Below are 27,940 nucleotides of genomic sequence, written 5' to 3' on the forward strand. Positions count from 1 at the left end.
AATCTTAGAGCAGGAGCCCAACTTTTACTGGCAGACAATCATAAAATTAAAATGCTCCACTGGTTTCCTTAACCTCTGAAAGGCAATGTCCTTGACTGCCATTTTAAGAAGCTTCAACAATAACTGATTCCATTGCAGGCTGTGGTAAACTTGTTCTTCTTCCTCAATGGTATTTATGATAACATGGTTATATGTTTTCCATGTCATTATCTTTGTTGAGAAGATGGGAATTTACTTTTTCTAGTACTTTCTCAAGGTCCTGAATTAAGACTTCTCTTTTAAATCTGAAAATAAAGAAATATTTCATTAATCTAAAGATCTAAACACCTATAGTTTGGAAGGTACTGAGGGGATTACAAAAAAGAAATTGCAATTTACTTGGAAAAAGAAAATACATCCTTATTGAAATGTACAGTTCTGCGAACATCAAGAATGTGAACTGAGAACCCAATCCCACCTAAGCATATCTTGAACCTAGAAGAATAGTTTAGACTCACCTAATACTCAACTAAGTACTCCGAATACTCAATTAAGTACTTGTGGACAGCATTAGATATGATTTAGGGCCAGGTCTTGAGATATGTGACATAGGGTCTCTTCTCTTCCCCCACCATCCCTAACAGGAACGGAATACAGAGAGAACTAAAGAGTTCCTCTTTACACCTACCTTTTAGCTTCCTTGATGGTAAATTCGACGAACTGTTTCTTCACTTCTAGGGGCCCTTGTACTTCTTCAAACAACGTGAACATTCGTTCAAACTCTGAATATATTAAACAAACAAAAAAACACAACTAGTGTTTTTCTAAAATATGAATAGGAGGTATAACTTTATCTTAGTGCAGCCACTACTTCAGTAACCATTTTTCATGGCCAAAAATATTCCCTGTAGCTTCTGTTTTAAATGGTTAAATAAAGAAACCTGAACATAGCCTATGGAAACTATTGTGAAAACTGATCAAATAAAAAACGGAAAGAAAAAAAAACGTTTGTTGGGAATTTCTAGTCAAAGTAAAAAGGAGCCATCCTGAATTATGTGAAAATCCACTTCTACCAAAGGAAGCAACTCAAGTGGTTCTTAAACATCACAGTGACTTCCTATCGTTGTATTAATAGACCTTCTTTTTACCACTTACTTCGTCCAAACTTTCTAACTTCCTTCCTTAATTGGTATTTTATGTCATCATTGATTATCTTTGCCGCTGCAGGACTTATAGGCGATTTGCTTGGCATGGATCCCGAAATAGAAGCTGCTCTCACTTTTGTGTCATCTAAAGACGTGCTGCAGCCTGCGGCTCCTTGTAAACGTGCATTGCTACCAATTTTGTCATTCACTCTGTATTGCCTGGAAACGGTTGCATCATTAGGCAAAGAATCCGGCTTTTGGGGTGGAATACCATCTCCTGCCATATTAACTATTTCTGGCAGAACATATTTTGATGATACAACATCAGCTGGTGTTTGACCATTTTCCATCTTCTCATAGGCATTGTGAACGCCAGTATCATCTGCAACCAAATAAAGAGGTTCAGCTGTGACATCAGTGCATATCATCACCCCCACAGGTACACCTCCATGCTCGTCAGCTTGGAAGAACTAATTTCATAAGAAAGAGGACGTACTAGGTAGGAATCTCAGACTTTAAAGGTGAGCTCAGGAATAACAATGAAATGAAACTTCCTTCTTGCCTTATTTGCAGTATGAAAACATAGAGAAAACAGGTATGTAAGACAGAGCAACGAATAAGCAAACACTCACAGATCCTTGTTACTAATCATTTCTTGTTGTTGTAATGAGCTGAAAATCTATACAGTATCATAAAGTGAGGTTTTTTTTACTCCAAACTGTTACCTCTACGTTGCTTATTCAACCTTCTCTCTGCCAGGCACTCTAACCAGGAAATAAAACAGTACTGAAGGCAAAGAAATGTTTCCTACCTTCATGGAACTTACATTCTCTTGGGGAACTCAAAGTGTCAAGTTTACCTGAAACAAACAAATAATTCCATTTTGAGTTTGCGTTAGGTAAGAAATATGCAGGTAATAGATCCAGTAGGAGAAAGTGTCTCAATGTACAATGAGTTTAGTTATGGCCTTTCTGAGTAGGCATCCTCTCAACAGTGCCCTGGAAGAGGAGAAAGAGCTGGCCAAATGAAGACCCAGAGGAAGTGCTCCAGGCTGAAATAAGGTCAAGTCCAGAGACCATGAGGAGAAACAAGCCTGCCACTAAAGAGAAAAGGATGGAGAGCAGAAGGCAAGGAAGAGACTGATTGAAGAGATGTTAGGACATGATTATAGGAGCCAGGTATGCAGCGCCTTAAAGACAATCGTCAAAAAGGAGGTTGGACTGTGTTCTGAGAGCAAAGAGACGTTCATGGAGGATTTTCAAGGTAAAACTGGCTTAACTCAATTTACACGTTGTTGTGATCAGTCTGGTTCAGGGTTAGAGAAAATTACTTAGAAAGGAGCAAAACGGGAAACAGGCAGATTAGCTAAGGAGCTATTGCAGTAACTGAGTGGAAGACCATAGCCCCACGGTCTCTAGCAGTGTAGAGAAATGCTGGGTTTCAGGATTTATTTCAGACACCAAGTTGCCTGGGCATTTTAATGGCCTGGAAGTGAGCAAAGAATGAACGAGAATTCAAGGTGAATCTAAGGATTCTCATAGAAATGCTGGGTAAATGTTAGAACCAGGTGTATTAGGAGGGGTTATGCAACTGCTCACAAAAGGAGATTGGGCCCAACCTTCCCTGAACCTGCATTCAGTGACCTCAGAGTGTGAAACCAGCCAAGGTGGGAGAAATGAAACTATGGAAAGCTTCACACTCTAAAACCAGGACCTTTACACTCTCCCACCAGCTCTGGGAACAAGTGGACAGCAGAATGTTGCAAGTTTACCAGTGTACTGCAGAATGGTTCATTAACTGAGTGGGAAGGTCAGCAAGGAGAGCAGGTGCTGGACAGAGGCATCTCATGTCAGTGTACAAAGAGGGAACATTGCATTTTCTCTGTCTATTTGACACCATAATGGACATACCATGTATATATACAAATGAGTCTGGAGTTCAAGAGCAAGTTGCAGTTTAGAGGAATAAATTTTGAGGTTGTAATGCAAATCACATTTAAAGTCCCAAGATTACATGGGATCACCTAAAGAGAGCAGGCGTTTAAGAAAGAAGGCCTAGGATTTGGCTTTGGGGACCATCAGTATTCACCAGTGGGGAGAAAATGAAATATCACAAAAACATTAAGAAAAGGAGTCACCAATAAGTGGGGAAGATCCCAGGACAGTTTGTTGTATGGGAATCCAAGATGGTTTCCCTGTAGGAGAGAGTAAACAACTGCCAACACTGCTGTAAATTAATAGCAAAATGGAACAGAATGTGGTGACAATGACAAGGATCATTTCAGTGAGTGAAGAAGGCAGATACCGTGGGATAGAGGATGAACAGGAGGTGAGGACAGGTAGACAGTGAGTTCAGCTCTATTATCTACTTGTGTGCACTGTCTGCTATGGCCACAGCAACCTGCTTCATCCTTCTAACTCTTTCAGTCCCTGCACATGACTGCACCTCATTAGAGCCTTTCCCTTCCACTTGCAAACATGCTCGTATTGCTCCATCCCACAAAGACATAAATACCATTTTCCGCTGAAATGGATGTGCCCCAGGGACACGGTTCCCCTTGTCCTTTCTGTTTCTTTGACATCGGGGCCATGTTGTCCCTTCCCTCAGATGATATATTACTTGTGCATCCTCCAGGACGTTTTGCTTTGCTTGGAAGCCCTGTTTCAAGCTTATCTGCCACAATCATCATTGTATACTGGAAAACATTAGAGAACATTTTCTGTTAAAGACAAAATCAACCACTGCATAATAAAAAACATTCTTCTTAATCATAGAACAGGCATGCATTTGCCACATCCATTTAAGTTTGGGGCCAAGGTTTTACCTTTATCCAACAAGCACTCTTTTCTTAGGATATGCAATTGAATTTTAATCCAGTTTAAGTACATAAACAGGTAGGTAAAATACAAGTTGTTATCCAAAGAAGCATCATACAACCATGATTACTCAGAGTCCTCGGGGAGTGAGTGGCTTTCACCAATCCATAGTGCATAATACGTGGTACTCCCTTCTTAGAAGTACACACCTAAGTCAACGTTTTCAGAATCATAGTCCCTTGAGTTTCCTGTGTGCTTTGAACTCATCATTAACAATACTGTTTAACATATTACAGAATGTTGCATGTGATTAGCGATGGCAAGATAGTTTGAGAATATAAACAACCCAATCTGCATCCCATGAGGATTCAAGTAAATCTACCATGGAGCAAGGCGTGGCGGGTATTGGTAGTGCCTTCCAGTGTTGGGTGTAGATTCAACGAGACTGAGTGGGATAGAAGGATATATACTAGCGTAAAGCTGTTATCCTCCAAGGGCAACCCAAAACTATGCTTACCACTGTTTGAATAAAACTGTGATAAACAACCTTTCTGAAAATTTTGCATTTCTCATCAAAGAAGAGTGCAATATAGGGGAAATTATTTTTATTGAGCATTTGCGACCTACCAGGTACACTTCTAAAGTTTACATGCATTAGCTCAGTTGATTTTCCTCAAGCTTACGAATTAGGTGAGATTTTCTAACTCTCTTGTTATAAATGAGCAAACCAGGGCAACAGAGAGCTCATGAAAAACTGCAGTTAATTGTGGATTGGGGCAAGTGGAATACAGCTAGTCTCGCTGGGTTACAGAAGATAGTACTGCATGTTCTGTGCCTTAACACCACTGTTCTGCTCCATGAGTGCACGTATAGTCACATTCGCCTTCGTGGTTAAATGGTCATGATCAGTATGTCACTCATATGTACTCACTCACACACACAAGGCTACACCACACATGAAGACCACTGGTAGGGCAAAACAGATGAGGCAGTATCATACCACACTCCATAAGCAAGGGAACACTAAATCATGGATTAAATAGAGCACAAGTGATCTGCATAACAGACAGCGGAAGTAGACTGATTTCAGTACGAAGGGAGTTAGAGGACAGTGAGAAAGAATACAGACTACAGCCAGAGAGATGTGGGTTCAAATCCTGACCTTACCACTTACTGGATGTGTCACTGAGAGCAAAACATTTGACCACTGTGAGCCTTGATTCTTTTCTTTTAAAGTGGAAGATAGCTATATTTACCTTACACATCAGTTGTGGGCATTAAATTCAATCATTTTAAAAACAAGCTTCTATGACTGTATAATGACATAGCTTTCCCAATGTGACTGTGTGATTGTGAAAACGTTGTGTCTGGTGCTCCTTTTATCTACCTTATCAACAGACAAGTAAAACATATGGAATAAAGGTGAATAATAGGGGGAACAAATGTTGAAATAAATTTAGATTGAAATGCTAGTGATCAATGAAAGGGAGGGGTAAGGGGTAAGGCACGTATGAATTTTTTTCTGCTTTCTTTTTATTTCTTTTTCTGAATAGATGTAAATGTTCCAAGAAATGATCATGATGATGAATATGCAACTATGTGATGATATTGTGAATTACTGATTATATACGTAGAATGGAATGATCAAAAATGAAAGAAAAAAAAGAGCTTATTCCCATTAGAGGAAATGTAAATTAAAAGCATAATGTGGCATTAAACTTCTTGCCCAGTAGGATGAAAACTGCATTAAAAAAAAAAGAAACAGAAAGTAAGAAATGATGGTGAAGAAGTCAAGAAATAGGAACCCTCATACCTCGCTCGTGGGAATGTAAAATATTGCAGCCACTGGGGAGTACACTTTGGAGATTCCTCAAAAACTTAAACACATTCAGTAGCCATGTTTCTTGAAGATGACTGTATAATGATAAAGCTTTTGCAATGTGACTGTGTGATTGTGAAAACCTTGTGTCTGATGCTCCTTTTATCTATGGTATGGACAGATGAATAAAAAATATGTATAAAAATAAGTAAATAGGGGGAAGAAAGGTTAAAATGAATTGAGTAGATTGAAATGCTAGTGGTCAGTGAGAGGGAGGAGTAACAGGTATGGCATGTATGAGATTTTTCTTTTTCCTTTTTTTATTTCTTTTGCTGGAGAGAGGCAAATGTTCAAAAAAATGATCATGGTGATGAATACACAACTATGTGATGATATTCTGAGCCTTAGATTGTATACTGTGGATAGACTGTATGTATGTGAAGATATCTATGCCAGTTTGAAACTGTTGTATACCCCAGAAAAGCCATGCTCTTTAATACTCATTCAATATTGCTGGGTGGGATCTTTTTTATTGTTTCCATTGAGATGTGACACATCCAATTGTGGGTGGTAACATTTGATTAGACTGTTTCCATGGAGATGTGTCTCCACCCATTCAAGATGGGGTTGCTTACTGGAGCACTTTAAGAAAGAACCCCTTTGGGAAAAGCTTTAGAACCCCCAGAGTACACACAGCCAGAGATCTTTGGAGATGAAGAACGAAGGCGGCCCCAGGCAAGCCTTATGAAATGAGGAGAGAAAGATAGTAGATGTCATCATCTGGCTTCCCAGCTGAGAGAGGTGTCCAGAAACCAGAAACCCCAGTGATGTCAACCACACGCCTTCCCAGCTGACAGACCTGTTCTGGACACCATAATCCTTTCTTGAGTGATGGTAACCTCTTGTTGGTGCCCTAATTTGAATATTTTTATGGCCTTAGAACTGTAAACTTGCAACTTAATAAATTCCATTTTTAAAAGCTGTTCAATTTCTGGTATATTGCAATCTGGCAACTTAAAAACTAAAACAATATTGCAATAAAATGCCTTAAAAATAAAATTAGAAGCTCAGCAGTCACACTGGATTAAGGGCAACCCAAAAGCAGTTTGACTTCTATTTAACTAATCACAAATTCAAAGACCTTATTTCTAAATAAGGTCATATTCATGGAATTGGGCTTAGGACTTCAATATATTACTTTGGGGGGCAAGGCATCTTTCAACTCATAAGACTAGACTTATTGTACCCCCATTCATCATGAATGGATGCCTCACTGGAACAGGGCAATGGCATTTGAAGACTCAGGTAGGAGTCAAGCTGAATGTCAGTAACTTTAGGTTCAGGGGTATTCCTCTGTTCAAGCATCCAATATGTGGTGCTGTTTCTCCTACAGCCTGGATTCAAGTTTCTGGTAAAGCAAGGGTAAAAGTGAAAATGTCTCCTCTCATTATGATCCTTGTGATACACTAGCCTGAATTATTCATCCCTTACCCATAACTTTACACTCATCAGGACTGGAGGTCTTTGTTCAATGAGAAACAGGCTTTCAACAGGGAACAAAACAATGATTCAATCAACAGGTAACAGAAATAGGGTTACTGTACTGGCTGGAGTGACTGAGGAATATGAAAGGGAAGTTGTTTGCTAGTACATAAGGGGCTAAAGTGAGGTATGTCTGAAATGTCTCAAGTGTATCTTAGTATTTCCGTGTATTCTGATTAAAGTCAATGGAAAATTTCCATTCTCGACAGTGGTAGAAGAACTAAGGGCACAGAGCTTTAAGGAGTGAAGATTTGCACATCCTAGTGAGCAAAGAACCATGATCAAAGGGACTATGGAATATGGAATATGGAAAATAGTTATAAACAGCAGCTTCCACCATGTGACCAAGTGCAGTGACCAACTTGCAATAATATTTACCCAAGGAACAAAAATTTCCCACTTCACTTAGGAAAAGCAGGAAACAAACAAACAACAAAGTATTACATTCAAAAGAAAATCTTAGAGCAGGAGCCCAGCTTTTACTGGCAGACAATCATAAAATTAAAATGCTCCACTGCTTTTCCTTAACCTCTGAAAGGCAATGTCCTTGACTGCTATTTTAGGAAGCTTCAACAATAACTGATTCCATTGCAGGCTGTGGTAAACTTGTTCTTCTTCCTCAATGGTATTTATGATAACATGGTTATATGTTTCCATGTCATTATCTTTGTTGAGAAGATGGGAATTTACTTTTTCTAGTACTTTCTCAAGGTCCTGAATTAAGACTTCTCTTTTAAATCTGAAAATAAAGAAATATTTCATTAATCTAAAGATCTAAACACCTATAGTTTGGAAGGTACTGAGGGGATTACAAAAAAGAAATTGCAATTTACTTGGAAAAAGAAAATTCATCCTTATTGAAATGTACAGTTCTGCGAACATCAAGAATGTGAACTGAGAACCCAATCCCACCTAAGCATATCTTGAACCTAGAGGAATAGTTTAGACTCACCCAATACTCAACTAAGTACTCCGAATACTCAATTAAGTACTTGTGGACAGCATTAGATATGATTTAGGGCCAGGTCTTGAGATATGTGACATAGGGTCTCTTCTCTTCCCCCACCATCCCTAACAGGAACGGAATACAGAGAGAACTAAAGAGTTCCTCTTTACACCTACCTTTTAGCTTCCTTGATGGTAAATTCGACGAACTGTTTCTTCACTTCTAGGGGCCCTTGTACTTCTTCAAACAACGTGAACATTCGTTCAAACTCTGAATATATTAAACAAACAAAAAAACACAACTAGTGTTTTTCTAAAATATGAATAGGAAGTATAACTTTATCTTAGTGCAGCCACTACTTCAGTAACCATTTTTCATGGCCAAAAATATTCCCTGTAGCTTCTGTTTTAAATGGTTAAATAAAGAAACCTGAACATAGCCTATGGAAACTATTGTGAAAACTGATCAAATAAAAAACGGAAAGAAAAAAAAACGTTTGTTGGGAATTTCTAGTCAAAGTAAAAAGGAGCCATCCTGAATTATGTGAAAATCCACTTCTACCAAAGGAAGCAACTCAAGTGGTTCTTAAACATCACAGTGACTTTCTATCGTTGTATTAATAAACCTTTTACCACTTACTTCGTCCAAACTTTCTAACTTCCTTCCTTAATTGGTATTTTATGTCATCATTGATTATCTTTGCCGCTGCAGGACTTATAGGCGATTTGCTTGGCATGGATCCCGAAATAGAAGCTGCTCTCACTTTTGTGTCATCTAAAGACGTGCTGCAGCCTGCGGCTCCTTGTAAACGTGCATTGCTACCAATTTTGTCATTCACTCTGTATTGCCTGGAAACGGTTGCATCATTAGGCAAAGAATCCGGCTTTTGGGGTGGAATACCATCTCCTGCCATATTAACTATTTCTGGCAGAACATATTTTGATGATACAACATCAGTTGGTGTTTGACCATTTTCCATCTTCTCATAGGCATTGTGAACGCCAGTATCATCTGCAACCAAATAAAGAGGTTCAGCTGTGACGTCACTGCATATCATCACCCCCACAGGTACACCTCCATGCTCGTCAGCTTGGAAGAACTAATTTCATAAGAAAGAGGACGTACTAGGTAGGAATCTCAGACTTTAAAGGTGAGCTCAGGAATAACAATGAAATGAAACTTCCTTCTTGCCTTATTTGCAGTATGAAAACATAGAGAAAACAGGTATGTAAGACAGAGCAACGAATAAGCAAACACTCACAGATCCTTGTTACTAATCATTTCTTGTTGTTGTAATGAGCTGAAAATCTATACAGTATCATAAAGTGAGGTTTTTTTTACTCCAAACTGTTACCTCTACGTTGCTTATTCAACCTTCCCTCTGCCAGGCACTCTAACCAGGAAATGAAAACAGTACTGAAGGCAAAGAAATGTTTCCTACCTTCATGGAACTTACATTCTCTTGGGGAACTCAAAGTGTCAAGTTTACCTGAAACAAACAAATAATTCCATTTTGAGTTTGTGTTAGGTAAGAAATATGTAGGAAATAGATCCAGTAGGAGAAAGTGTCTCAATGTACAATGAGTTTAGTTATGGCCTTTCTGAGTAGGCATCCTCTCAACAGTGCCCTGGAAGAGGAGAAAGAGCTGGCCAAGTGAAGACCCAGAGGAAGTGCTCCAGGCTGAAATAAGGTCAAGTCCAGAGGCCACGAGGAGAACCAAGCCTGCCACTAAAGAGAAAAGGATGGAGAGCAGAAGGCAAGGAAGAGACTGATTGAAGAGATGTTAGGACATGATTATAGGAGCCAGGTATGCAGCGCCTTAAAGACAATCGTCAAAAAGGAGGTTGGACTGTGTTCTGAGAGCAAAGGGACGTTCATGGAGGATTTTCAAGGTAAAACTGGCTTAACTCAATTTACACGTTGTTGTGATCAGTCTGGTTCAGGGTTAGAGAAAATTACTTAGAAAGGAGCAAAACGGGAAACAGGCAGATTAGCTAAGGAGCTATTGCAGTAACTGAGTGGAAGACCATAGCCCCACAGTCTCTAGCAGTGTAGAGAAATGCTGGGTTTCAGGATTTATTTCAGACACCAAGTTGCCTGGGCATTTTAATGGCCTGGAAGTGAGCAAAGAATGAACGAGAATTCAAGGTGAATCTAAGGATTCTCATAGAAATGCTGGGTAAATGTTAGAACCAGGTGTATTAGGAGGGGTTATGCAACTGCTCACAAAAGGAGATTGGGCCCAACCTTCCCTGAACCTGCATTCAGTGACCTCAGAGTGTGAAACCAGCCAAGGTGGGAGAAATGAAACTATGGAAAGCTTCACACTCTAAAACCAGGACCTTTACACTCTCCCACCAGCTCTGGGAACAAGTGGACAGCAGGATGTTGCAAGTTTACCAGTGTACTGCAGAATGGTTCAGTAACTGAGTGGGAAGGTCAGCAAGGAGAGCAGGTGCTGGGCAGAGGCATCTCATGTCAGTGTACAAAGAGGGAACGTTGCATTTTCTCTGTCTATTTGACACCATAATGGACATACCATGTATATATGCAAATGAGTCTGGAGTTCAAGAGCAAGTTGCAGTTTAGAGGAATAAATTTTGAGGTTGTAATGCAAATCAGATTTAAAGTCCCAAGATTACATGGGATCACCTAAAGAGAGCAGGCGTTTAAGAAGGAAGGCCTAGGATTTGGCTTTGGGGACCATCAGTATTCACCAGTGGGGAGAAAATGAAATATCACAAAAACATTAAGAAAAGGAGTCACCAATAAGTGGGGAAGATCCCAGGACAGTTTGTTGTATGGGAATCCAAGATGGTTTCCCTGTAGGAGAGAGTAAACAACTGCCAACACTGCTGTAAATTAATAGCAAAATGGAACAGAATGTGGTGACAATGACAAGGATCATTTCAGTGAGTGAAGAAGGCAGATACCGTGGGATAGAGGATGAACAGGAGGTGAGGACAGGTAGACAGTGAGTTCAGCCCTATTATCTACTTGTGTGCACTGTCTGCTATGGCCACAGCAACCTGCTTCATCCTTCTAACTCTTTCAGTCCCTGCACATGACTGCACCTCATTAGAGCCTTTCCCTTCCACTTGCAAACATGCTCGTATTGCTCCATCCCACAAAGACATAAATACCATTTTCCGCTGAAATGGATGTGCCCCAGGGACACGGTTCCCCTTGTCCTTTCTGTTTCTTTGACATCGGGGCCATGTTGTCCCTTCCCTCAGATGATATATTACTTGTGCATCCTCCAGGACGTTTTGCTTTGCTTGGAAGCCCTGTTTCAAGCTTATCTGCCACATTCATCATTGTATACTGGAAAACATTAGAGAACATTTTCTGTTAAAGACAAAATCAACCACTGCATAATAAAAAACATTCTTCTTAATCATAGAACAGGCATGCATTTGCCACATCCATTTAAGTTTGGGGCCAAGGTTTTACCTTTATCCAACAAGCACTCTTTTCTTAGGATATGCAGTTCAATTTTAATCCAGTTTAAGTACATAAAGAGGTAGGTAAAATACAAGTTGTTATCCAAAGAAGCATCATACAACCATGATTACTCAGAGTCCTCGGGGAGTGAGTGGCTTTCACCAATCCATAGTGCATAATACGTGGTACTCCCTTCTAAGAAGTACAAACCTAAGTCAACGTTTTCAGAATCATAGTCCCTTGAGTCTCCTTGTGTGCTCTGAACTCATCATTAACAAATACTGTTTAACATATTACAGGAATGTTGCATGTGATTAGCGATGGCAAGATAGTTTGAGAATATAAACAACCCAATCTGCATCCCATGAGGATTCAAGTAAATCTACCATGGAGCAAGGCGTGGCGGGTATTGGTAGTGCCTTCCAGCGTTGGGTGCAGATTCAACGAGACTGAGTGGGATAGAAGGATATATACTAGCGTAAAGCTGTTATCCTCCAAGGGCAACCCAAAACTATGCTTACCACTGTTTGAATAAAACTGTGATAAACAACCTTTCTGAAAATTTTGCATTTCTCATCAAAGAAGAGTGCAACATAGGGGAAATTATTTTTATTGAGCATTTGCGACCTACCAGGTACACTTCTAAAGTTTACATGCATTAGCTCAGTTGATTTTAAAGAAGCTTACGAATTAGGTGAGATTTTCTAACTCTCTTGTTATAAATGAGCAAACCAGGGCAACAGAGAGCTCATGAAAAACTGCAGTAAATTGCGGATTGGGGCAAGTGGAATACAGCTAGTCTCGCTGGGTTACAGAAGATAGTACTGCATGTTCTGTGCCTTAACACCACTGTTCTGCTCCATGAGTGCACGTATAGTCACATTCGCCTTCGTGGTTAAATGGTCATGATCAGTATGTCACTCATATGTACTCACTCACACACACAAGGCTACACCACACATGAAGACCACTGGTAGGGCAAAACAGGTGAGGCACTATCATACCACACTTCATAAGCAAGGGAACACTAAATCATGGATTAAATAGCGCACAAGTGATCTGCATAACAGACAGCTGAAGTAGACTGATTTCAGTACTAAGGGAGTTAGAGGACAGTGAGAAAGAATACAGACTACAGCCAGGGAGATGTGGGTTCAAATCCTGACCTTACCACTTACTGGATGTGTCACTGAGAGCAAAACATTTGACCACTGTGAGCCTTGATTCTTTTCTTTTAAAGTGGAAGATAGCTATATTTACCTTACACATCAGTTGTGGGCATTAAATTCAATCATTTTAAAAACAAGCTTCTATGACTGTATAATGACATAGCTTTCCCAATGTGACTGTGTGATTGTGAAAACGTTGTGTCTGGTGCTCCTTTTATCTACCTTATCAACAGACAAGTAAAACATATGGAATAAAGGTGAATAATAGGGGGAACAAATGTTGAAATAAATTTAGATTGAAATGCTAGTGATCAATGAAAAGGAGGGGTAAGGGGTATGGTACGTATGAATTTTTTTTTCTGTTTTCTTTTTATTTCTTTTTCTGAATAGATGTAAATGTTCCAAGAAATGATCATGATGATGAATATGCAACTATGTGATGATATTGTGAATTACTGATTATATACGTAGAATGGAATGATCAAAATTGAAAGAAAAAAAAGAGCTTATTCCCATTAGAGGAAATGTAAATTAAAAGCATAATGTGGCATTAAACTTCTTGCCCAGTAGGATGAAAACTGCATTAAAAAAAAAGAAACAGAAAGTAAGAAATGATGGTGAAGAAGTCAAGAAATAGGAACCCTCATACCTCGCTGGTGGGAATGTAAAATGTTGCAGCCACTGGGGAGTACTCTTTGGAGATTCCTCAAAAACTTAAACACATTCAGTAGCCACGTTTCTTGAAGATGACTGTATAATGATAAAGCTTTTGCAATGTAACTGTGTGACTGTGAAAACCTTGTGTCTGATGCTCCTTTTATCTATGGTATGGACAGATGAATAAAAAATATGTATAAAAAATAAGCAAATAATATGGGGAAGAAAGGTTAAAATAAATTGAGTAGATTGAAATGCTAGTGGTCAATGAGAGGGAGGAGTAACAGGTATGGCATGTATGAGATTTTTCTTTTTCCTTTTTTTATTTCTTTTGCTGGAGAGAGGCAAATGTTCAAAAAAATGATCATGGTGATTAATACACAACTATGTGATGATATTGTGAGCCATTGATTATACACCATGTATAGAATGTTTGTATGTCAAGAATGTATGTTTGGGGAGGGCCGCAGTGGCTCAGCAGGCAGAGTTCTTGCCTGCCATGCCAGAGACCCGGGTTCGATTCCTGGTGCCTGCTCATTGAAAAAAAAATAGAATGTATGTTTGCTTGTTGTGTACAATAAAAATATTTCTTATTAAACACAGAATATTCATATGACCCAGCAATTGAAATTCTAGGTATATGCCCAAAAGAATTGTAAGTAGGGATGCACAATGATATTTATACATGAATGGTGAATGCATATTTATTCATATATTTTTTTTACATGGGCAGGCACCGGGAATCCAACCTGGGTCCTCTGGCATGGCAGGCAAGCATTCTTGCCTGCTGAGCCACCATGGCCCACCCATAGTTATTCAAATTGAACAAAGGTAGAAGCAATCCATGTGAACGCCAACAAATAAATGGATTAAAAAAATTATCTACACATCCTAAGGTCTATTTCTCAGCCACAAAAAGGAATGATGTTCTGATAAAAGTGATAACAGGATGAACCTTGAAATCATCTTGTTCAGTGAAGTGAATCAGACACAAATGGACAGACAGTGTATGACTTCACTTACATGAAATGACTAGCATACACATATTAATATAGACAGAAAGTGGATTACACTTTACAGGAGGTGACAGAGAAGGGGATTAGGTGTGCCAATGTTTAATGGGTGCAGAGTTTCTGTTCCAGATGGTGGATCTGTGACTAATGGACAGTGGTGATGGCAGCACTACATGAATGTAATGGATGCCTCTGAATTCTATGTTGGAACTGGTTCAAAGGGGAAATTTTAAGTTGAATATATATGTTATTAATTTTTTTTTAAAAAAGGACAGAATTGGGATGGTTTTTAACTGCCACTACCACTTCTGTTTGTGTATTTGTTCTCTGGAAATAAATTGAAGTTCATTTCTTTAAAAAACATGAAAAAAAACATCAGCTTCTAATAGGGATTCAATAAATGGCAGCTGTTACATCTGTTCAAACAACACACTCCTGCATTAGTAGCTTCCCTCTTTCCATTCACAATAGAGCCCCAAGTTCCTACTTTATCTTTCAAGCAAACAGAACAAGAAACTCTGATTTGTGTTATTCTCTCAAGAAGAAAAGAAGTAAAGGAAAAATTCATAACTTGAGCAGAAATAAAAGTAGTTTTCCTACCTTCTTATCTTGTTTAACTCGAATACCAGGAGCATGAAAGCGTTTTGGTAGATCTCGATCAGTCTGTCTGGGTTGAGAACTTGACATGATCAGAAAGTCTTGATTGTTACCTATTAGTGGGACTCCAATACTATAAAGGAAAGTGGTAGATCACCTGTAAAGAAACAGTGCTATAAGGTTGAAGCATAGGATCGTTTGTGAGGTCAAGGTCATACACTGTTATAGCAACGTGTTTCTCGGCCCAAAAGACAGTTTAGAATCTGAAACTAGGATCATCATGCTCTAGAATCTAAGACCACCTCCCTTCAACTCAGTCTGTACTAAGTTGCCCTCCTGCCTACAGGCACAAATAACTAGCAACTCCCTTACCCTTCAAGACAAGTATGAGAATGCATTGACCTCTCGTCTTACATCATCCCAACTTACAAAAACATCACCGCTCTTTCTTAGGCTCCATGCAGGTTTTCTGTCACCCAGAGAACCTTAAATAGTCGACCTTAACATATTTCATCATTTAATTACATCTACAAGACTCTCCTCCCAGAAAAGTCCCCTCACGCATAAAACTTGGCGTACAATGTCAGGAGGTGGGGTAGGAAGAGATCTTTTGCTCATGTAAATGGGCAGATAAGCCCACTTGAAAAAAGAATAAAAAAGACCTGGTAAAGAGGTCTTTGAGGCAACCACAATTATCCTAGAAACTGACTCATTATCTTCATGTAGATGAGTAATTCTCTATTGAACTCATCATTGTAGGCAGTGTGATATATACTGTCAGGGTGCGCAGTCTCCAGAATTTGACGAGCAGCTGCCACTTTACATTTGAGTAAATATGGCACACTATTAAATGCTCACCCTCATTTTCCATGTCCATCAAAGGAGTGTAGTGTACATGTTCATTAAACCTCAATTCCCATAATATTAAGTCAGAAAAATAAACCTGTACCTTGGTAGCCTTCAAGATTGGGTGAAAATAAGCATTCTAAACATTGCAGTATTACACAATAACTACTCATTTGGCAAGAGACTTGCCATTTTCATTATCAAGCAAATGTCCTCCACAAAACCTTTGCTAAATTTCAGCAGAGGGAATCTCCTTCTAGTTAATGGATCTAAAAGACATGCCATATAATAAGCATTTCTGTAGGTTTAATGTTTCAAACCCTGCTTTAAATGTAGCAAATCATTTCAATTACTCTTCAGGTTTTAATTTAATGGGTAAACCTCTTAAAATCTTAATGATCAAAGCTACACTCAATACAACTAACTACATTACAATGTTCCCACTGTAGAATTTCCTTTAGCTACCCTTGTTCTGAATTCTAATCCAACCACAAAATATTAAAGCCACCAGAAATATTCTCTTTCAAGTATGTTAATTAGAACACCAAACCGTGAGATTTCCAAAATGTGTGGGTTGACCACATGGATTATAGATTTGCTCCTGGGCAGTCATGAGCCAGTTTTGCTCATGGAGGTGAACAGCTGAGAGCTCCCTTACTGAAAATAATGACGGATCTGCTGAGTGGAGTGCAATTTACTTTGACAGCTTCCAGCCTCATTGCCTTTGGGATCTGCTGGAGCTTGGAGCTGAGGCCAGGCTCTTCCCAGAGCCAGTGACTGCGGAGCTGACATCTCTAAGTAGATCACAATTAAGCAGAGACCAAGAGCATGAAGAATGGGGAATGAGTGTTCGAGGCAGAAGGCACAGCACCTGCGAAGGCCAGGAGTGGGCACGTGCCTGCCATATTTAAGGCACAACCAGGAGGCTGATGTGTCTAGAGCATAGTGTGGGAAGGGAAAGGTAGGAGATACCACACAGGTTGGAGGTACAGAGGGACCATGGCCCTTCAGGGCTCTCTTTTGACTGTCCCTTCCAGGGTGATATTTGCCACACTGTCATGAATGAAGGATTCAGGGATATATTTTAAGGGGTTCAAAACACAAGTTTGTGCAGCCCCTGGCTAACTGCATATTAGACTGTCAGTAGAAGGTGTCTATACATATTCCTCTTCATGCATTACCTTGGGAATCCCTTTTACACATCTGCCTCTCAAAGACTTGCCCAGCACTGGAAGTTTTCAAATAGAATGCCAACTATATACACAATTTTATGTTCTTTAAGCACTAGCTCAGAAATTATTCAATTATAATTCTGAGATGAATACATTCTTAAAAATCCAATAGAGAAAGTGCTTTAAGCAGAACATCAGTGTTAAATAGGAGCCAGCCACATAATTGTTGGAGAAACTATGTGGGATACCTGATTCTGGGCCTCAGGGGAAGTTCTGCTTTTAAAGTAAAAGCACTTTTGATAATCATCTGGTTGTGCTATGGCATGGAAGTCAAGTTAGGGTGACTGGCCAACAGTTAATTTCACCCACCCCCATATAGCAGGTCCTAAAAGCATTAGGTGGCTCCAACAGCCCTGCCTGCTGTCCTTCCCCAACCTTAAAGTATTGGCTTTGCCATTTATTGACTGTGTGCCTTGATCACCACTTCCTCTGCCTTGGCCTTACATTCCTTAACAGGAAAATGGGGTGAGCTGTTCCTTCTTGTTGAGATCCTCAGGAGAAAAGAAGGAGGTTGGTTAGATGTGTGTAGTGTGGCAGGCAGAGCTAGCACGAAGAAAATCGAGAGGATAATGACGATCGTGATAATGAATGATGATGGCTGGGTTCCTTAGACACATGTCATAACTACAGAGAAACTGAGAGTAATGAATCCAAAATAAAGAAGGAGAATCGACAACATTGTGGAAGAGGTATATGGCAGCTTGTGGCAGAGTGGAAATGTCAAGATGCCTTTGGAGTCAGGCTGACAGTCTTGATTTCACATGTTGGGCCTTTTAGCATTTGTGCAGAATTTCTGCTCTCTGAGGTGAATTGGTTTTCTAAACAGCAGGTGATGTACTCTCCCCAGGCTCAGTTTCCCAAGCTTTTGGACAGACCTAAATATCCTTAGCACATATGGTTATTGTGGGGATTGAATGTGATCATGAACAAGTGAAGGCATTGCCAAATACCTAGCTGATTTTTCCTGGAGTTGGTGCTGAATGTAAGAAACAGTAGTCATGGCCACATATCTAGAGGAGGTGACAAGCTATGAAGCAGACTGAAGTTCAAGGTGTGCCATTCACTGGTTTGTAATTATTTCCTTTGGGGAACACAGAGGAAAGACCAGCCCTATAGGTCAGGCATAGGCTGGGTGAGAGTAAAGGGATCAGTCAGGCCTGACTGGCCTAGGCAGAGACAGATGAGCATTAGGTCCTCTCCTGCACTCCTGTCAGGAAGGGAGAGTGAGAAGAGAATGTTTTGGGAGGCGGATAACTTGACAAATAGCAACCAACGAGAAACTTCTCTCAGAGGGAATCCTAAGGCTGCTGGAAAGGACTCTGGGTACAATGCAGACAGTTTGAGTTGTGGCTCTATGCATCACATTTACAAACGAATTGGAGTTACTTATTTAATTTCTTTGAGTCTTTTCAGTATACTCTGCTGTGAATTGCGCATCACTGCTATTGTAATGAAAGCATAAACTTCCTAGGCTTCTTATGAAAATTTAAACTAATGTATTTATTTATTACATAGTTCTGAAAACCTACCAAATGGTAGTTATGCATCTAGGCATGAAATAGAAGCAAAGGAAACACTGTCCAAATGGATTTAACCTTCTAGCTTGGAGATAAAGACAATGAACAACCAGAGTAAAAGCCAGATAATGGCGAACACACCAAGAAATTTGAAAGAGGGTGATGTGATAAGTGAATTGATGGCACTTTAAATGTGTTTGTCAGGGAAGGCTTCTAGAGTAGGAGACACCTAAACTGAGAACAGAGTAAAGGGCTTAGATCAGTGCCTTGGTCATTTAATTCTGTTATGAAGGTCCCCAGATTCTGCAGAATGCCCACCTCACCGAGCCAGAGCAACAAGAATGGAAAAAAAAAGGCTTTAATCCATCCTTGTGAGAATCCATTTCATGGTCGTGGTTTCAGATAGCTAGTTATTTTCTCTTTCTGAAAGAATGCCTGTCCTGCTACTGCATCAGATGTGAAGACAGCAAACATATATATATATATAATGTTTATGATGTATGTATTTAAAGCCGTACATATTAACACCTCAACCTGGTTTTGCTTTTCTGGTTGAAAGCTAATGATACAGATTTTGAGCCCAAGAGTGGCTACAGTGGAACAGGGTCCTAAGCATAAACTCTCTGAATTCGTTCTGGGTCTTCTGGATTCCTTTTTAATATGATTAGATTCAAAGGCTTTAGCACCCTAATTTCCAGTGGTTAAAGTGTTGCTGGGGAAGTCACGGACACACTCAGCAGCCTTCACTCAACCTTTGCCTATGCCGCTTTCCCCTTAGTGCTTGTTTGCCTGCAGGTGTTTGGTGTATTTCCATTTCACAAGACATTACAAGCATTCTGGGGGAGATGTGAAATCTCAAGCAGCCCTGCTACTTTCCAGGGCACAAAGGTGCTTGATGAATGCCCTTTGTTTATTTTTCAGTCCCCCTTCTCCAGAAGTATATAAAAAAAGCACACTGTGGCAGCACAAATGTCCCGCATTGGATCCTTTGTGCTGTTTAGGTAAATAGCCAGTCATTTGCTGAAAGTCTCCGCTGTGCCTGAGCCTACATTCCCGTGACGCAACTCACACCACAAAAGGCACTGGAAGTACATGTCAGGAAGTGGCAAAAGGGTTGTTCAGATTTTCATTTTTAGATACCTGTAATCAAATGTCTATAAAAGGTTTCAAGTGACCAAGTATATACTGCCTCAGAATGTTTTAGTCTAAATAATGAGTGTAACGAAATTGGTTTATTGCTTCTAAATGTGCTTTGGAACTTTGTGAAAGAAATTAATGTGCTCAAGGTGCTAAGCTCCCAGCTCAAAATCTGCGTTCTGGCCCAGACCAAGCTCATACAGAGCATGGGCTAGGGCTGCTGTGAGACCAAAACACACACCAGGTAAAGAAACAGACATAGGTTTGTTGGGACTTACAAACAGAAAAAGTTCTCCACGGTGACTGAGCAAGAAGTTTAGCCCTCTGCAAGGGATGGGGGAGTGCAAGGAGTAATATACAATTTTAGAGCAAAGACATTTTATACAGTATGAGGACATCAGGTCCCTGGTATAATAATTAAAGGAGCCTAAAACCTGATTCTTTACTAAGATTATTGTTTAAGACTAAGATACAATCAATGTGTTTTGTATTCGTGGTTATATTCTACCCCTCTGGGGAAATTGTTTACTTTCTTGACCTTTGTCCTTGACTAAAGCAGGTCTGTTATGGGATTTTAGGAGGGGGCCTGGGCCCTGTGTCACCACATTTCACCCCCACCCCCTTTAACAGGCCTCCTTGGCCATAGGACAGGCATTGCATCCACATACTACAACAACAGTATAAAAGACAGCAGAACTGAAATAATCCAACACATGAGGCAGATAATCCTATAAAGAAATGCCACCAAGGCTGAGTAAGAGAATGAAACTAAATAGAAAGGCGGTCAGTAGATAATTGATCAATAATATTTATGTGCTCTTGCATATGATTTAAAGCTTGAGAAATATTACAAGAACAACAGAGGGTGCAAATAACAAAAAACAGAAATGAAAAGGGGGACATTACTACCAACCCCACTGAAATGAAAAAGGACTATAATAGGATATTTGTCATTAATATGAACAACTGTTCATATTACAGATTATATAATTAGGTTATCTAGATTAAATGTTCAAATTCTTAGCAACACACACAAACCACCTACATTTACTCAAGTAGAATTATATGATCTCAACAAGCCAATAGTTAGTAAATAGATTGAATAAGTCATCATGAACTTACCAAAAAAAAAAAAAAAACCCCAAGACCAGTTGATTTTACAGGGGAACTCCACCAAACATTCCAAGTAGACTTGACTTGAATACTGCTTAAACTCTTCAGAAAAATTGAAGGGAACATTCCCTAACTCATTGTACAAGGCCAAAATCACCTTCATAACAAAGCCAGAAAAGATACCACAAGAAAAGGAAACCATAGACCAATATCTCTTATGAATATAGATGTAAAAGTTTTCAACAAATACTAGCAAACCAAATCCAACAGCATACTGAAAGAATCATACAACTTGATTAAGTGGGATTTATCCCTGCAATGCAAGGTTGGCACAACATAGAAAAATCAATTAATGTAATACACCACATTAACAGAATGAAGAAAAAAACCACACGAACATCTCAATTGATTCAGAAAAGGTCTTTGACAAAATACAACACCTTTTCTTGATAAAAACAATCAGAAAAATAGGAATAGAACGGAACTTCCTCATTATAATAAAGGGCATACATGAAAAGTCCATCGCTAACATCTTACTTAATGGTGAAATATTGAAAACTTTCCCTCTAGGATAAGGAACAAGATAAGGATGTCCACTGTCACCAATATTCTTAAACATTATACTGGAAGTTCTTGCCAGAGAAATTAAACAAAAAAAAGAGAGAGAAGAAAAAGAAAGAAATAGAATGCATACAAATTGGAAAGGAAAAAGTTAAACTTGCCCTTTTTGAAGATGATATGATACTATATTTAGAAAATCCTGTAAAATCTACAACAAAGCTCCTGTATCTAATAAATGATTTCATCAAAGTGGCAGTGTACAAAATCAATACCCCCAAATCAGTAGTGTTTCTATACACAAACATAAACACTTGGAAGAAGAAATCAAGAAAAAAATTCTATTCACAATAACCGTTAAAAGAATCAAATATCTAGGAAAAAATCAAACCAAAGATGTAAAGGACTTATTCACAGAAAACTGCACAAAATTGCTAAAAGTAATTAAAGAAGACCTAAATAAATGGAAAGATATTCCATGTTCATATATTGGAAGACTAAATGCTGTTAAGATGTCAATACTACCCAAAGAAATGTATTGATTCAATGCAATCCCAATTAAAATTCCAACAACCTTCTTTGCAGAAATGGAAAAGTCAATCATCAAATTTATATGAAGGGGAAGGGGCTCCGAATAGCTAAATCTGCTTTGAAAAATAGAATGAATTGGAGGACTCACACTTTATGGTCCTAAAACTCATTACAAAGCCACAGTAAGCAAAAGAGCATGGCACTGGCATAAGGACAAACAGAGACAGATAGAATAGAACCAAGAACTCAAAAATCAACTCTCAGTTTTATAGCCAACAGATTTTTGACAAAGGGGTAAGGTACACTCAATTGGGAAAGAATAGTCTCCTCAACAAATGGTGTTGGGAAAATTGGATCTCCATTTGGAGAGAAAAAGGATGCCCATTACCTCACACCATATACAGAAATCAATTTAAAATGGATCAAAGACCTTAATATAAGATCTAGAAATAACAAGCTTCTAGAGGAAAACATAGGGAAGCATCTCAAAGACTTTTCTTAAAGTTTCTTAGACTTTATACCCAAAGCACAGGAATAAAGGAAAAATATATAAATGGGACCTTAACCAAAATTTAAAACTTTTTTTCTTCAATGAACTTTATCATGAAAATAAAATGACAACCTACACAATGGGAGAAAACATTTGGAAACCACACAAGTGAAAAAGGTTTACCATCCAAGATCTATAAAATCCTTCAATTAACAGCAAAAAAGACAAACAATCTAATTTTGAAAATAGGCAAAGGACTTAAAAAGACATTTCCCCAAAGAAAATATACAAATAGCCACAAAGCACATGAAAAGATGCTCAAAATCATTAGCCATCAGGGAAATGTAAATCAAAACCACAAGATACCATTTCGCACCCATTAGAACGACTGCTGTTTAAAAACAAAAACAAAAAAACAACAAGTATTGGAGGTGATGCACAGAAATAGGAACACTCATTCATTGTTGTTGGGAATATAAAATGGTACAGCCACTGTGCAAGACAGTTTGGCACTTCCTCAGAAAGTTAAGTATAGAATTACCATATAAACCTGGCAATCCCACTAGCAGATATATATCCCAAAAGATTGAAAGCAGGGATGTGATCAAATACTTGCACAACAATGATCATAGTGGTATTATTGCTAATTTCTAAAAGATGGAAGAAACCCATGTGTCCATCAATAAATGAACAGATAAATAAAATGTGATATTTCCATACAATGGAATATTATTCAGCCAAAAAAAACAATAAAGTCCTGATACATGTAACAACATGAATGAACCTTGAAGACATCATGTTGAATGAAGTAAGCCAGAAACAAAAGGATAAATATAGTACAGTCTTATTGATTTGAAATAATTACAATAAGCAAATTCATAGAGTCAGAATCTAGAATACAGTTTTGTAAACTGGTAGGGGATGGGGTAGATAAGAAATGGGCCGCTAAGGCTTAAAATGTACAGTGTTCCTATTTGTAATGATGGAAATGTTTTGTTAAGTGGATGGTGGTGATGGCGGTACAACATCGTGAACACAATTAATAGCACTGAAAGATATATCAGAATGGATTAATAAGGGAAATGTTACAATGTATATAGGGTAGGAGAATTAAAAATTTTTAAAAATCCATCGAACTACACTACACAAGGCAGCTACTGACAACCTCTTCCCAGAGGTTCAGTGAAAAAAAAGGACAATTCTCACTTGTTCAGAATTCTTGAGGAAGGTAAAGACTGGAGAAGGATCTCACAAATGCTGAGGGAGGGCAAAATACAAAATGGCAGCAAGGAAGAGCTTCCAAACAGAAGATTATGGAGGGAATCACAAAATCTTTCCTAAAAGTCGAAAGCAGCTAGGCAGAAACTGTTTGAATCAACTGTTTGGGGACCCAGTGAGACAGGGGAAGATATTTCAAGGTTCAGGTCAGTGAGGGATGAAGAGTCTGAGAAAATAGACACAGAGCTTAATATTCCAGCCCTGGGTCTGGTATGCATCCCCACACTTGAGGGGAAAAGCAGTCAGGAGCCTGATATTTGTCTGGCAGATGACTGCAGAACGGGGTGGCTGGAGGAATCCTTTAGTGCAAGAGAGAGAGCCAAATTCACTTTCAGCAAAGTGAGGGTACAGGGGCCTCGCAGTTTCAGCCCCACCCAGTTGGACATTGCAAAGCTCCAGAAGGTAAAAGTCTTCTGAGGATGATTACATAACCAAAGTGCACCATCTTCTGGGCAGGCTGAAAAATGCAGAGGAACTGGGCTTTTCAGAGCATTTCCAGACCCTATTCCAGGCCCACTGGACCTAGTCTACATTCCTACATGGGCACTCAGCTGAGAAATATGAATGAACCAATATCAACGCAGTGCCCTAATACAAAACCAGGCAACAACTAAATCCTAGAAAAGAGAGAGAAACCAACTTTCAGAATATTCTATCAACCTAATTAGATGACCAGATATCAGCAAAAAAATCAAAAAACACAGTAAAACTCAAGAGGAGATGGCCTAATCAAAGGAATAAATAAAAAACTTGGAGGAGACACAGAATCTGGAACAACTAATCAAAGATGTCCAAACAAATCTCTGGAATTGATTCAAAAAAAATGAAGGCAAACATGTATAAAGAGATAAAGGATATTAAGAAGACACCAGGGGGTGCAAGGGTAGTTCAGTGGCAGAATTCTCACCTGCCATAAGGGAGACCCAGTTTGCTTCCTGGCCTGTGCACTTCCGCCACCAAAAAAATTCAACAAATGATGTGGCAATAATGGGATACTCACATGGAAAAATAATGAAATGTGACCCCCACCATACAGCACACACACACACACACACACACACACACACACAAATAAAAACAAAAACAAAAAAAGACACTATAAGAGCACAAAGAAGAATTTGAAATAACACAGAAAAATAACAGACATTATGGAAATAAAAGTATGGATGAAATTTAAAATGTACTAGAGAAACACAACAGCAGATTTGAAGAGGCAGAAGAAAGAATTAGCAAGCTAGAAGACAGGACATTTGAATTCAAATAAAGAAAAGAACAAATGGAGAAAAAAATGGAAACAATTAGGCAGGGTCTCAGGGAAACAACTTACAACAAAAAAGCATGCAAACCTATGCATCATGGGTGTCCAAGAAGAAGAAAAAGGAAAAGGGCTAGAAAGAACATCTGAAGAAATAATGGCTGAAAATTTCTGAAGCCTAACAAAACACATATAAATATGTAAATCAAAGTAGGCCAATGTACTCAAAACAGAATAAATCCAATAGACCTACACCAAAGCACATAATAAGCAGACTGTCAAATGCCAAAGAGGAGAAAATTCTGAAAGTAACAAGAGAAAAGCAATTCACTACCTACAGGGGAAGCCAAATAAGACTAAGCACTGATTTCTCATCAGACACCATGGAGGTGAGAAGGCAGTGGTACAATTTATTTAAGATACTGAAAGAGATAAATTGCCAACCAAGAATTCTCCATTCAGCAAAGGTGTCTTTCAAAAGTGAGGGCGAGTTTAAAATATTCACAGATAAACAGAAGCTGAGAGTGTTCAGGAATGAGAGACTCACCCTAATGTGAACTACTAAAGGGAGTTCTGCGGCCTGAAAAGAAAAGATGAAGAGAGGGAGGTCTGGAGGAGGGTACAGAATTAAAGAATATTAGTGAGAGTAGCTAAAAGGATAAAAAAGGAGAAAAAAGAACAGATCTGACCGAAAAAGCCAAAGGATAAGATAGTTGAATCAAGAACTCCAGTTATGGGCGGGCCACGGTGGCTCAGCAGGCAAGAATGCTCGCCTGCCATACCAGAGGACCTGGGTTCAATTTCTGGTACCTGCCCATGTTAAAAACAAACAAACAAACAAAAACTCCAGTTACAGTAAAAACTTTATATATATATATATATATTTTACATAGGCAGGCACCGGGAATCGAACCAGGGTCCTTGGGCATGACAGGCAAGCACTTTTACCTGCTGAGCCACCGTGGCCCACCCCAAAACTTTCAATATTAATGGATTAAATTTCCCGGTCAAAAGACAAAAGTTGGGAGAATACATTAAAAATATGATCCCTCCCTATGCTGTTTACAGGAGACTAATTTTAAACCCAAAGATGCAAATAGGCTGAAAGTGAAATGATGGAAAAAGATATTTCCATGCAAGTAATAACAAAAAGAAAGCTGAGGTAGCTGTACTAATATCAGACAAAATAGACCTTAAATAAATAAAATGTTAAAAAACATAAAGAAGGACACTATATATTAATAAATAGGGGTAATTCACCAAAAGAAATAACAATCACATATTTATGCTACTAATCCAGGTGCCCCAAAGTGGCAAAACTGAAGGAAGTAGTAGACAACTACACCATAATAGTGGGAGACTTCAACACAACGGTTTCCAAAAGACAAAACATCTAAACAGAAGATCAATAAAGAAACAGAGAACTTAATATAGTAAATGAACTAGACCTAACTGACATTTACAGAGTATTGCACCTCAAAACAGCAGGACATATGCATTCTTCTCAAGTTCTCACGGAACATTCACCAGGTTAGACACATATGCTGAGACACAAAACATGTCTTAATAAATTTGAAAGGATTAAAATTATACAAAACACTTTCTCTGATCATAATAGAATGACGCTGGAAATCAACAACAAATAGAGCTTCGGAAAATACACAAACATACGGCGGTTAAATAACATGCTTTTAAATACTCAGTGGATTAAAGAAGAAATTGCAAGAGAAATCACTAAATATCTTGAAATGAATGAAGATGAGAACACGATGTATCAAAACATAAGGGATGCGGTAAAGGCAACGGTAGGGAAATTTATAGCCCCAAACACCTACATTAAATAGGAATAAAGAGCTAAAAACCAATGATCTAATTGAACAACTGGAGAAAGGACAGCAAACTAATCCTAAAGCAAGCAGAAAGAAAGAACTAACAAAGATTGAGTGGGAATTAATGAAATGGAGAATATAAAAACAATAGAGCACGGTGGGTCACGATGGCTCAATGGCAGAGTTCTTGCCTGCCATGCCTGAGACCCAGGTTCATTCCCCGGTGCCTGCCCATGTTAAAAACAACAACGAACAAACAAACAATAGAGCAAATCAAGAAAACAAAAAAGTCGGTTGTTTAAGATCAGTAAAATCAAGAAACCCTAAGCTAGACAGACAAAGACAAAAAGAGAGAAGGTGCAAATTAAAATGAGAAAAAAAAAAAAACAAAACACGGGGGCATTACCACGGACCACGAAAAATCGGAACGCTCATAAGAGGTTAATATGAACAACTGTATGCCAACAAACTAGACAACTTAAAAGAGATTGAATCAGTCTTTAAAACCTACCGAAAAGGTTCGCAGACGCCGCCGCTGCTGCCGCCGCCACGCAGCAGTTGCTCTCCGATACCGGCTGCCTCCAGCTCACGGAGCTCCAGCCCAAGGAGAATGGGGGAAGTGAGAAGGTCTCCACGCCAGGTCGCGTACAAAGCAGACAGCCTGCAAGTCCGCAGGAGGTAAAGCGCCCAGGAAGCAACTGGCCACGAAAACCACGTGCAAAAGTGCGCCTTCTACTGGCGTGGTGAAGAAGGCTCACTGCTATAGGCTTGGTACTGTGTCACTCCGTGAAGTTAGACGTTACACTGAACTTCTGATTCGCAAACTTCCCTTCCAGCGTCTGGTGCTAGAAATTGCTCAGGGCTACAAAACAGATCTGCATTTCCAGAGTGTAGCTTTCCGCGCTTTGCAGGAGGCCTGTCTGGTCGGCCGTTTTGAAGACACCAACCTGTGTCCATGCCAAAGGTGTAACAATTATGCCAAAAGACGTCCAGCTAGCAAGCTGCATATGTGGAGAACGTGCTTAA

General features: G+C 39.1%; 1 protein-coding gene and 1 pseudogene across 1 annotated transcript; one reads left to right on the forward strand and one right to left on the reverse strand.

Moving 5' to 3' along the window:
• Nucleotides 1-36: 36 nt before the first annotated feature.
• On the reverse strand, nucleotides 37-27,612 carry SAGE1 (sarcoma antigen 1). The gene is made up of 12 exons (XM_077144999.1): nucleotides 27,426-27,612; nucleotides 15,132-15,285; nucleotides 11,392-11,572; nucleotides 9,689-9,736; nucleotides 8,887-9,258; nucleotides 8,424-8,517; nucleotides 7,992-8,040; nucleotides 3,639-3,819; nucleotides 1,936-1,983; nucleotides 1,135-1,506; nucleotides 668-761; nucleotides 37-284 (listed from the first exon to the last, which is right to left on the reverse strand). The coding sequence occupies exons 2-12, from the start codon at nucleotides 15,216-15,218 to the stop codon at nucleotides 188-190; spliced, it is 1,623 nt and encodes a 540-aa protein (XP_077001114.1). The 5' UTR covers nucleotides 15,219-15,285; nucleotides 27,426-27,612; the 3' UTR covers nucleotides 37-187.
• Nucleotides 26,874-27,940, forward strand: LOC143671712 (histone H3.1-like; annotated as a pseudogene).

The sequence above is a fragment of the Tamandua tetradactyla genome, chromosome X (genome assembly GCF_023851605.1).
Source record: "Tamandua tetradactyla isolate mTamTet1 chromosome X, mTamTet1.pri, whole genome shotgun sequence".
In the NCBI taxonomy this organism is placed as follows: domain Eukaryota; kingdom Metazoa; phylum Chordata; class Mammalia; order Pilosa; family Myrmecophagidae; genus Tamandua; species Tamandua tetradactyla.

What these genes read in the sequence shown, in the direction of transcription:
- SAGE1 (XM_077144999.1), bottom strand. Translation starts at nt 15,218, where the DNA reads ATGTCAAGTTCTCAACCCAGACAGACTGATCGAGATCTACCAAAACGC. An exon ending in AGAATGTAAGTTCCATGAAG is followed by an intron (nt 1,507 to 1,935) that starts GTAGGAAACATT and finishes ATTTGGTTGCAG; the next exon opens with ATGATACTGGCGTTCACAAT. An exon ending in ACCATCAAGGAAGCTAAAAG is followed by an intron (nt 285 to 667) that starts GTAGGTGTAAAG and finishes CTTTATTTTCAG; the next exon opens with ATTTAAAAGAGAAGTCTTAA.